The sequence below is a fragment of the Xyrauchen texanus genome, chromosome 45, assembly GCF_025860055.1.
Source record: "Xyrauchen texanus isolate HMW12.3.18 chromosome 45, RBS_HiC_50CHRs, whole genome shotgun sequence".
Taxonomy (NCBI): domain Eukaryota; kingdom Metazoa; phylum Chordata; class Actinopteri; order Cypriniformes; family Catostomidae; genus Xyrauchen; species Xyrauchen texanus.
The window spans coordinates 24590872-24601608 of NC_068320.1; the positions used below are offsets into that span (position 1 = coordinate 24590872).

The following is a 10737-nucleotide window of genomic DNA, read 5'->3' on the forward strand; positions in this document are numbered from 1 at the left end:
TGCAGAGTAAAAATGTGGACCAGTTCCTCTTTCAAGCACTATTTAGACTAATGTGAGAATTAAATTTTTCTCTCATCACACACCCTTTAGACAATAGTACCTTTGATTTAGTTTATTTCTTATGTTTGTTACACCTGTCATGTCGGTTTTGTACGGGAATGTGTGTGTGTGTGTGTGTGTGTGTGTCTGTGTGTGACTGTATGTGTATGTGTGTGTGTGCATGTTTGTAAATGACATGCAGTCCCAGTGAGAGACAAAAAAAGTGTGTGAGAGAGTTTGGGAAAGAGGCTAAATATAAGTAAAGTGTTTATAAGTAAAAATAGAATTCATAGATGTACAAAAATATCGACATAATATCATGTGTAAAGTCACAATTGATACCTGGGTCAAAACTGACTCGCAAACCCAAAATATATAACAATTTATTTTAAATGGTTATCTCTTAAACAATTGTATTAAAATGAATTATGTGTATCTTGATAGTATTGATAAAGTCCCAAAGTTTGGCTCCCGTACTTAAAACTATGTGGTATTTAAAAAGATGATCGCAATGGGAGAGTTAATTACACCCTATCATTAATTAGTCATTTATTTTACAGAACTAAACATCACAGACCCACTGTTCAGAACTGTTCAGTGTTTAAAGGTAGCACTTCATAAGACTGCCATATGAAAAATCTCTATTCAAATATTTGCATGATTATTGATGTTCTGGACAGAAAAAAGACATGAAACAGATTCAATCTTTTTAAGTATAATACTGCAGATTGATAAGATCCCAAGGTCATTCCATATTTGGACATCTGTGCAACTGTCCTACAGTATATTTCCATTTTTTAAAAATTTTAAAAATTACATTATAGTGTGATATGACATATATATTCCAAATGTTTGAAAGACAGAACAATAAAGAGGAGGTGATTACTCTGATAAGTGCAAACAGTTCAAACGTCTGCCACAATAGACACAAATTTTAAAAGTTACTACCTCAAAACATTAATAACCAATGTTTACTGTATCAGTAAATACAGTACCAAATATAATTGCTGAATCTTCCTCTCAATGAAAACTCGACTTGACCCACTTGACCTAAGGGACTGGTTAGCAAAAGTGTGTTTGAAATGTTTAGAAATGTTCTTACACACAAAATATATTAAATGTTACTACACAGAGTAGAAGATCAGAGCAAAATACTGCCTGAACTGAATCTCGGTTACTGAAATCAGACAAAGCTTGAGTCCATCTTCTCTCCGTCATGCCTGGGCTTTTTCTCAGGAGCCGGCCATAAGCCGTCTCCGTGGCAACAGTTGTAAAAGTTCTGTATACACATAACTGTGCTGCTATGGCCACGGACGCTGTGGGGTGCCACTGGGTTTGTGGTACGGGGGTAGAACGGGCCGTTCGGTGTGGCTTTCTGTGGGTGGAGGAGTGGAGAGTCGGAGGTAGATGGGCGCGCTGGGCGCAGTTGGTGCAGTGGGAACCGTGGGTGTGGGAACCCTCTGCAGGACCACATGTGGATACACCTGACTCTCTGTACGATAGAGTCCAGGAAGAGGCGCCTTAAGGAGATTTTCCTGACTCCTGTGTTGTAAACACACACATAGAAATTGACATCACGTTAACGTCACATTTGAAAGGCATAGTTCACCCAAAAAGGAAATTCTATCATCATTTAAGACCCAAACATACTTAATACGAAATCAAAGAACAAATCTACTCAAATACTCTCAAGTGCCCATTCACTCATGTGCCATCTGCAATGAAAGCCATTTACACATCATTCTTTTGTCTTTATTTTGCACATTGACACTTTTATATACTAATATTTACAATAGTATCACTGTCTTTGTGATTTACAGAGTGTAACTGGCGCCTGTTATAGCCAAATGTAGTGCTGAAATTTGACTCCTGGCCAGATTCTGACTCCCCACTACCTGATTGACCCTTATACCTAAAGCCCACCCCTACACCTACCCCAAAACATAAGGACATAGGGAGTCAAAATTCAGCACAACACCGCGTATAGTGTGTTAGCGTATTAGCACCATGAATTCAGAATGTAAACAAGACAAATTAAACATTTTCTACTGCATATATTACTTTAAATCATCATTGAGTGGCTAAAACAGCTTCTTTTGTTGACTTCATGTGAATTTTACTCATATAATGAGGCATAAAGTCTTTGACAACACATTTTAATGTCAAGTTAGTTTAGGTTTTGCATGTAGCATCCTCAGATTTAAATGTACAATGCCTCCCACAGGGGTGTGGCGGGTGTCTGAATGTTCGCAGTATAAACAGTATACTGTTGCTCGGGTGTTTAGAACGTCTTTTTACCCCTGAACGAAGAACGAATAAGAACTTCTCTGGAAGTATATCGAGGCCTTTACTCACCTTCATGTTGTTCCAAATCTGTATGACTTTCTATCTTTGGGGGAAAAATATGCATTGAAAGTGAATGGAGACTAACATATTACCTGGCATCTCCTTTTGTGTTCAACTGAAGAATGAACGACATGACGGTGAATGAATGATGACAGAATTTACATTTCTGTACAATTCCTCACCTCTGATAGCCACAGTTATCATAACCATCTAACCCTCCCATATAGACCGGGCTGTCAAGGGACAGATGTGGGTCAAGGTGCTGCGATAGATTGTACATTTTTGGTGGAGGAAAAGCCTCCCAGTCTCCTTCCTCTCTTTCAAGCCAGCACTCGCTTCTCCAGGACGATTTATGCTTGTCTCTCGACCTAAAAATGATACAACGGAAAAATCCTCAACCTGCACATAAAATACATAAAAAGTACATAATATAAAATACATAAATCCTAAAGGAAATTACTTGAATAAACCTCTTCAATGAAGCAAATGTTTTACATTTCGGAATTAAAATAAATATCCAGAGATCAAAATGAGGAAAAAGACTCATCATATATACTTATATCAGGTTGTCATTTGTCCAATGGTTTACAGGGGCGGAGCCAGGAGTTTTTTACAGGGGTGGCCTGACATGGGCAAGCGATTAGTCTGTAGTGGCACAGAAATGTTCTGGCAGCATTTCCGTATCTTTGGGGGGTGGCGACCTTGGTGTGTGCACATGTTAAGTCTCCTGTGTGTTGCGGTTTGTGGAGCGGAGGGGGGAATATCGCGCGCCCGGTCCCCAATCGGCCTGATGAGGCGCGCGAGGGATAAAGGCGGCCGGTGACGATGGTTCGAGAGAGAGAGAATTACGACATTGCTTTTGGTTTGAGTATAATTAAATTATCATTTATATTGACAAGCTGGTTCTCGCCTCCTCCTTGCCCATCCTTTAACTGTGTTAAATTGGTGCCAAAAGCACACAAACATAAACACACACATGACGGACATGCCTGTAATTCTCTCTCTCTTGAACCATCGTCACCGGCCGCCTTTATCCCTCGCGCGCCTCATCAGGCCGATTGGGGACCGGGCGCGCGATATTCCGACCCGGCCCCGCCCCCCTCCGCTCCACACGGTTGTACAAAGACAGTTCCACCTCTAAAATCTAAATTGTGTCCAAGACAAAAAATGACCAAAGTGGCAGTTGTAAGTGGGGTCATGGCCATCCCTGGCCACCCCCTAGCTCCGCCACTGATGGTATAACTACAAGAAAACTTCATTGTCCCGAGGAGGAGGGCGTGGCCAGGCTGTGATGACTCATGGCTGGCACTGATCAGCAGGAGAGTGAGATAAAGGGGAGCCGGAGGCACCAGTTCGAGGAGAGAGAGACGCACGCAGCCACGTTGCATGTGTATCTGTGTTTGTTTATGTTTGTTTTATACTGAGTTTTTTATTAAACTTTATGTTTACTGTTCAGCCGGTTCCTGGCCCCTCATTGCACGTCATTTATCTGCTACATTCAAACTGTAATAATAATCACTTAGACTGATAAAAAACTTAATCAGTCTGCATAACCTCCACCTTTGTGTTCCACATGCAGAAGAAAGAAATTCATACATGCTTGGAATGACTTGAAGTTAGTAAAGGATGACAGAATTTTCATTTCTGGGTTAACTGTCCCTTTAAGAATTTGTCTCTTTCTCCTTTTTGTGTATATCTATGTTTGCACATACCTGCTCCTACTGTCTGTCCGTTCTATCCTCTCTTTGCTCATGCGCTCCTGCAGACAGCAGATGATGAAGGACACAGACATGGCGAGGATGACGATGCTGCTCACTACCGATGCAAGAACAGCCACTCTCAGTCCTCTGTCCTCTGGTTTGGGAATGGCTACCAGAGACACAAAGAGTTCAGTTAAAGACTAGAACATTCATTACACACACATTAAATACTAAAAGCTATTTATTTATATATCCGAAATGCCATTATCAGCCCATTTACTACTGTAATGTGACATATTTCCAAGTTAAACAGGATATTCGACAAAACAAAAATTAGGAAGGGGCTTGCTTTTTTTTTAAAGAATTGATTGGATCATTATAAGGGGCCGTTCCATACCAGAATAGAGCCCTGTGGTTAGATAGGAGGTGTTGAAAAATAAATAGAGCTTGAATAGGCTCAATTCAAATACTATGTTGACTTTAAAAAAGTTATGATGACTGAGAACAGACCTTCACAGTCAGGTGGGTAGTTGCTCCACTGAGGGGTGTCTCTATGCAGGATGCAGGAGATTTTCTCACTGCCCACCAGCTGGTATCCCTCGAGGCACCAGAACACCAACACTGAGCCCACAGACATTCCAGTGCCCTTCTCTACATAGAAAGAACCTCGCCGAGGGGGAAGCAGTGATGCACAGCTCAGGCCTGTCACTAAAGTGATACAAAAACAGACAAAAATTTAGGAACCATACACACTAATATTGTGAACAGAATAGAATCTTTTGCCACATGACTAGAGCCAGTGGAAATGAAAGTTTTTTTTATTTTTATGAAGTGACATGGAAAAAAGCTCAGCAGGAAACCGATGGAGTGCGTACTCCAGGTAGGGAATGAGGTTTTGCCCCAAGTGAAGGAGTTCAAGTACCTCGGGGTCTTGTTCACGAGTGAGGGGACAATGGAGCGGGAGGTTGGCCGGAGAATCGGGGCAGCAGGGGCGGTATTGCACTCGCTCTATCGCACTGTTGTCACGAAAAGAGAGCTGAGCCGAAAGGCAAAGCTCTCGATCTACCGGTCAATTTTTGTTCCTACCCTCACCTATGGTCATGAAGGTTGGGTCATGACCGAAAGAACTAGGTCGCGAGTACAAGCGGCCGAAATGGGCTTCCTCAGAAGGGTGGCGGGCTTCTCCCTTAGAGATAGGGTGAGGAGCTCAGTAATCCGTGAGGAGCTCGGAGTAGAGCCGCTGCTCCTTTGCGTTGAAAGGAGTCAGTTGAGGTGGTTTGGGCATCTGGTAAGGATGCCCCCTGGCCGCCTCCCTAGGGAGGTGTTTCAGGCACGTCCAGCTGGGAGGAGGCCTCGGGGAAGACCCAGGACTAGGTGGAGAGATTACATCTCCACACTGGCCTGGGAATGCCTCGGGGTCGCCCAGTCAGAGCTGGTTAATGTGGCTCGGGATAGGGAAGTTTGGGGCCCCCTGCTGGAGCAGCTGCCCCCGCGACCCGACTTCGGATAAGCGGTTGAAGATGGATGGATGGATGGATGGACATGGAAAAAACGTCCTTGGCAGTGGCCAGATTCTTTGTTTACCCAATCTTTAAGGCACTTCTAACTGTTAATCATTCTGCGGATTCACAGGGCAGAAAGTTAAGAGTCAATGTGTTGACTGAGAACACTATTTTACTACCGTTGCTTTTGACAACTAACGTCATAGCATCTGTTCTATGTAAACATGTTAGTGTAACTGTTTGGGTTTGCTGACATATAATGCATGTTTATTTTTCACACACATGTGACACCGAGATGCTCTGCTGCTTCATCTCTGATTACAAGCTTCTCTTATTTGATGCATGCATTTCGAGGGCGGGGTTTTGGGGAAAATGTGCATATCTAATTCAATATGCCTGGTGGAAATTCCACACTGACAGCAACTTTAAAGAAATATTTCGGGTTTAATGCAAGTTAAGCAACAGTTTACAGCATTTGGATAATGTTTATTACCACAAAAATGTATTTCGACTCCTCCTTTTCTTTAAAAATGCAAAAATCGAGGTTTCAGTGAAGCACTTACAATGGAAGTGAATGGGGCTAAAATGTGTAGGGTTTAACATCAGAAATGTGAAGATTTAAATTCACTTAAATCGCAATGCACTAAAAACAAACCAGAACACCTAAGCAACCCCATCGCCAAGCCTTAGCAATCTCCCACAATACCCTAGTGGCAGTGGGTTTTGCATGAAAAAGCACCATTTACAATTCCTTCTGAAAATGTAAAAGTTTACCTTCATTTGCTCTGGTAAAATAATATTTAAAAGCACCTGATCATCCTAATCTAATCTGTCATATCAAGTGTTTTATAAATGATCAATATTAAAATACCTTAATTCACTATAAAATCCCCAAAAACGTGAATAACACCACATTAACTGCAATCACAATATTGTAACACATACTGTATTTTTTTAAGTCAAAATCACAACTTTAAGTGTATCAGAACGTTTTCTTGTGACCTTGCTATGACAGTGCTTAGTCATCTTCAGGGTTTAATATGAAAACATTCATTTATTCTTCCTTTGTATCCTCTGTTCCCTCTACATTCCCACACAGAAATAAATGTCTTCTTTGTCTGTCTTCATAACTACACAGTCAATATACAGTGAAATCGAGCTCATATTGACTGTGCCGAGTCAGTGTGCATAAGCTGGCAGGGTACACTAGATTTTGTTTATTGTTCACACCAGTTAGACTCCACAGAGTATTAGAGAGGACCTGCGGTGTATTTAAGCCCCTGTACTGGTCTCATTAAGCCTGTCTTAACTGGCATGGCAATACTGCTAGAACCCCATTGCTAGCATGAATCAAGCTGACTCCATGGCAAATTAAATAAATATTTTTTTCCTTAAGTCACTTCTCACTTCCTTTCCCTTACTCTCCAAGGGTCGTACCAGAGAGGTTATCTTAGAATGGAACATTATTAAATAAAGCATAGGGCTGCACATTAAAAATGTATTGACAACAAGTCCCACAAGCAGAGGAGGCAGGGATGATGCAGCCTGACCAAACAGCCCTGAAGCTGCACAACTGGCATGAGTGACCCGCATAGCCACAGACTGTCTCCTATTCTCAGTTTGTCAATACATGATCATATAACTTTAGGAAAGAACATTGCGGAAGTACATATTTGTCTGCTGTGTATCTTTAACATGTAATTCTAACCCTCAGGAGGAATGCACACTCCTCTGCTAACCTCGCAAGCTATTTTCGTACATCTTGGCTTTCTCTCTTTAACACTGTCAGTTAAGTAATCTCATTAAGAAGTATTGTGACGTGGGTGCCTCTGTATTATATGTGCTGCGGGCAGGTGGATGGGTGACATTGAAAGAGTGAAACAACTTCAAGGGTTTATCTCATCCTTCACAGATTTAAAAAAAAAATATTTTAAAGTTTATATTTCTTAAATAATATGATTTATGTAGAATTTATTTAAGACATCAATAAATTCCCCAAAACATTAATTATATTTTATGCAAAGAAAATAAAGCCTATTTAGAACCATTAAGATTTCTTGCACTGTGGCATTATTTTCATGACAATTAAGCACATATTTTCCTTAAAAAAAAAAAATAATAATAATAATATATATATATATATATATATATATATATATATATATATATATATATATATATATATATATATATATATACTAAAGGTAGTAAAAAATTAAATACCATGATGTATGGATACTTTACAATTTAATTTATACATTATTATCATTTATGTAGTTTTCCATTACAGTTATGATTTGGATGGAAAAAATATGTGCTTAATTGTCATGAAAATAATGTCACAATCAGTGTTGGGTTTAATCTGATTACAAATGAATTAATTACTGTAATCTAATTGCTTTACATTGTACAAAAAGTATTGTAACATATTACATGTTCAATTCTTGTAATCAGATTACAGTTACTGAGTTACAATTAAGTTAATCACTTTTACATTACTTGGGGTACACATTTCAAAAATAGTATTTATGTTGCATATTTTTTAAATATTAATTAAGTTAATATTTCCAGTTATTATAGGGGGAAATGTGGTGCTGAGCATAAAACTTGAGTGTGACAAAGAACAAGGAGGCATTGGTGTCACTTTGGGGGTCTAATTGTGACATCACAAAACTCATGAATATTAACTAGGTCATGCACAGATAATTTCAAATAATATTTTAATGGAAATACGTCTTTAAATAAACAAAATGGGAACTGCTTGAGCATTGGAAATATGTAAAAAAAAACTACAAACTAAAACTTTTGTTTGAAAAGTGTTTTAGGAAGAAACTGAAAAGGAATAGTAATGTGATTATGTTTTATTCAATGAAGTAATCAACAATAATCTCAAATCAATGATCTGATTACAATTTAAGAATAGTAGTTAGTAGTTTGTAGGGGATTACTTTTTTTGAGTAATTAATGGTTAAAATGTTAAAATCTTAATGTCTCTAAATTAGGCTTAATTTCCTTAATGCAAAATATTAATTGTTATGTTTTATTTTGACTTTTGGCCTCAGATATGACCCGGGCATGTTCTTGACAGGATTCTTGAGATTCATCCTAGCAAAGTTTCAGTGTAGCTAGCTTTAAACACAGGGAAAACACAAGCCTCTCCAATTCCTACAGGTTTACAGTGTGCAGTACTCTGAGGGTAAATTCTGTCATTGCAGAGGTGTTAATTAAAACCCCTACAGTTCATTTTCAAAGCTGGCAACTTTGCAACAGAACTGACAGACTGCCAAGGACTATTCCAACTGCCTCGAGGCAAAAAAGCGTCCTTTGTTTCACCTGTAGAATAAACCTCAAGTTAGCCGATACCTGTGGACAGTCTAAAATACTTGTGGTAGCTGGAGCCTTTTCCTCCATGGATATAAGAATCACTCTCTGCTATAAAACTCATTACAGTTTGTGTATGATGTTCCTCTTTCTCTTTCAGACTCAGCGCCACACAAACCTGCCACATACAGTATATTGACAGTATATTGGCATGTCAATACACTATTTGCAAAGTATGTCTGGAGAGCTCGGCAGTGCTGACATATTTTATATGTTACCCAATCATAAAAAAACCTCCATCAGTTTTTTATGCACTTCTGACCAACTGCTGATCTTATTTACTCTGTTGACCATACAGCATTTGTATTGCCTTCAATTTGAGCTATTATGAAAGCTCTCTTTGTATCTAAACCCTTAAGAAGATTTTGCCTGTTTTCAGCCAACACGTGAATAACATGAGGAAGTGTGTGTGTGTGTGTGTGTGTGTGTGTGTGTGTGTGTGTGTGTGTGTGTGTGTGTGTGTGTGTGTGTTTGCTGTTACAACATGTTTTTCTAAGTAGAGATGCACCTTGCACTGTTTCCATGGCACAATTAAAGTATATTTGTGACTTTTAAGCCATGAAAATTGTAGAAAATTCTCTTTAATATCAATATATTCGTAAAAATATGAACTACAAAACAGATTGTGCAATGCTGTGTGTGTGCACACCTTTTTACACAACACTGGAAGATGCATTACTTTACAGCAGAAAACATTTTAACTGTGTAATAGTGTATTTAAGCATTTAATATACCATTATTATACCTGTTAAAGAGGTTTTTGTTGTACACACCTGTGTAATTGGTGGTGGGGGGCTCAGAGTTGTTCATCCCTGTCTCAGTGGCAGGTGGAGTGGTCCTGTGAAATATTGAACTGACTGAAGACACTTCATCTGGAGTGAAAGTCCAAGCCAAGGTCCATGTCAATGAGCACAGGATGACCCCCCATATGAGGGGGCTTTCTTTCAGAACCATAGATGATTGTGGATTTAAATGACTAAAAATTAGATTGTCAGTCTGTCATATCCGGGTCTCAGTGCTGATGGTTCTTGGTGACTCCAGAGACTCTCTTGCGCTTAGCTGCGCACCAGCCAGCACCGGGAGAGCTGCGGCTCACTTCTCCAGAGGATCAGAGAGAGAGAGAGAGAGAGAGAGAGAGAGAGAGAGAGAGAGAGTTATACTGGCTCTATACCATCTCAATGCACCGCAGCTATGTTTCTCCGCTGTAAGCAGCTTGTCACCGCGCGCAATGCCGCAGCTCCACAGTGCTGATTCTGATCCGATAAAGGGAACGCTTGCGTAGTGCAGCGCGCAGTACAACTACAGCAGCCGTCATTCATGCGCGCTCACATTCTGAATATACTGTACATATGCGCCGTTCTTTGCTCGCTCTCTCTCTCTCTCTCTCTCTCTCTCTCACGTGACTGCGGGACAGTGGCTTTTAAAGTTGTGCTAGAAACACTTCAATCCTTTACAGTTGATAAAAACCACAGCAGTAAACTTAAACTATGTAGGCTACATAAGTACACTGTAAACACTTATGCTCAGAAATTAATTGTATTGAGTACGGGAACGTGTAAGCATACACATTAGTTTGAATAGCCTACAAATTTTTTTTTTTTTTTATTAACCAATAAAAAAATAAAAAATCAATATTTGTGTTATTTGCTTGCATAATTTTACAGATTTGTTAATAAACTCAGCGCCATGAATGTGAGACCAAACCTTGAATTTCTTGAATTCAAGCAGACGGGAGGGCTATATCTGGGGCCAGGTCTGTTGCAAGGTAA

The 10737-nt window shown here is 39.6% G+C and overlaps 1 protein-coding gene across 2 annotated transcripts; it reads right to left on the reverse strand.

Moving 5' to 3' along the window:
• Positions 1 to 474: 474 nt before the first annotated feature.
• LOC127637199 (uncharacterized) lies at positions 475 to 10309 on the reverse strand. 2 transcript variants are annotated; one of them, XM_052118148.1, is made up of 5 exons: positions 9742 to 10309; positions 4596 to 4793; positions 4098 to 4254; positions 2568 to 2753; positions 483 to 1581 (listed from the first exon to the last, which is right to left on the reverse strand). In XM_052118148.1, exons 1-5 carry the CDS (start codon positions 9920 to 9922, stop codon positions 1341 to 1343), a joined length of 963 nt encoding a protein of 320 aa, XP_051974108.1. In that variant the 5' UTR covers positions 9923 to 10309; the 3' UTR covers positions 483 to 1340. The 2 variants fall into 2 exon arrangements, with proteins under 2 accessions (XP_051974109.1, XP_051974108.1); XM_052118149.1 differs by lacking the exon at positions 2568 to 2753 and having other exon boundaries at positions 475 to 1581.
• Positions 10310 to 10737: the final 428 nt, after the last annotated feature.

Excerpts from the sequence above, each read along its gene's own strand:
- LOC127637199 (XM_052118148.1), bottom strand. The coding sequence starts at position 9,922 with ATGGTTCTGAAAGAAAGCCCCCTCATATGGGGGGTCATCCTGTGCTCA. Across the intron at positions 4,794-9,741 it reads CCCCACCACCAATTACACAG|TGACAGGCCTGAGCTGTGCA; the intron begins GTGTGTACAACA and ends GTATCACTTTAG. Across the intron at positions 1,582-2,567 it reads GATAACTGTGGCTATCAGAG|GAGTCAGGAAAATCTCCTTA; the intron begins GTGAGGAATTGT and ends TTTACAACACAG.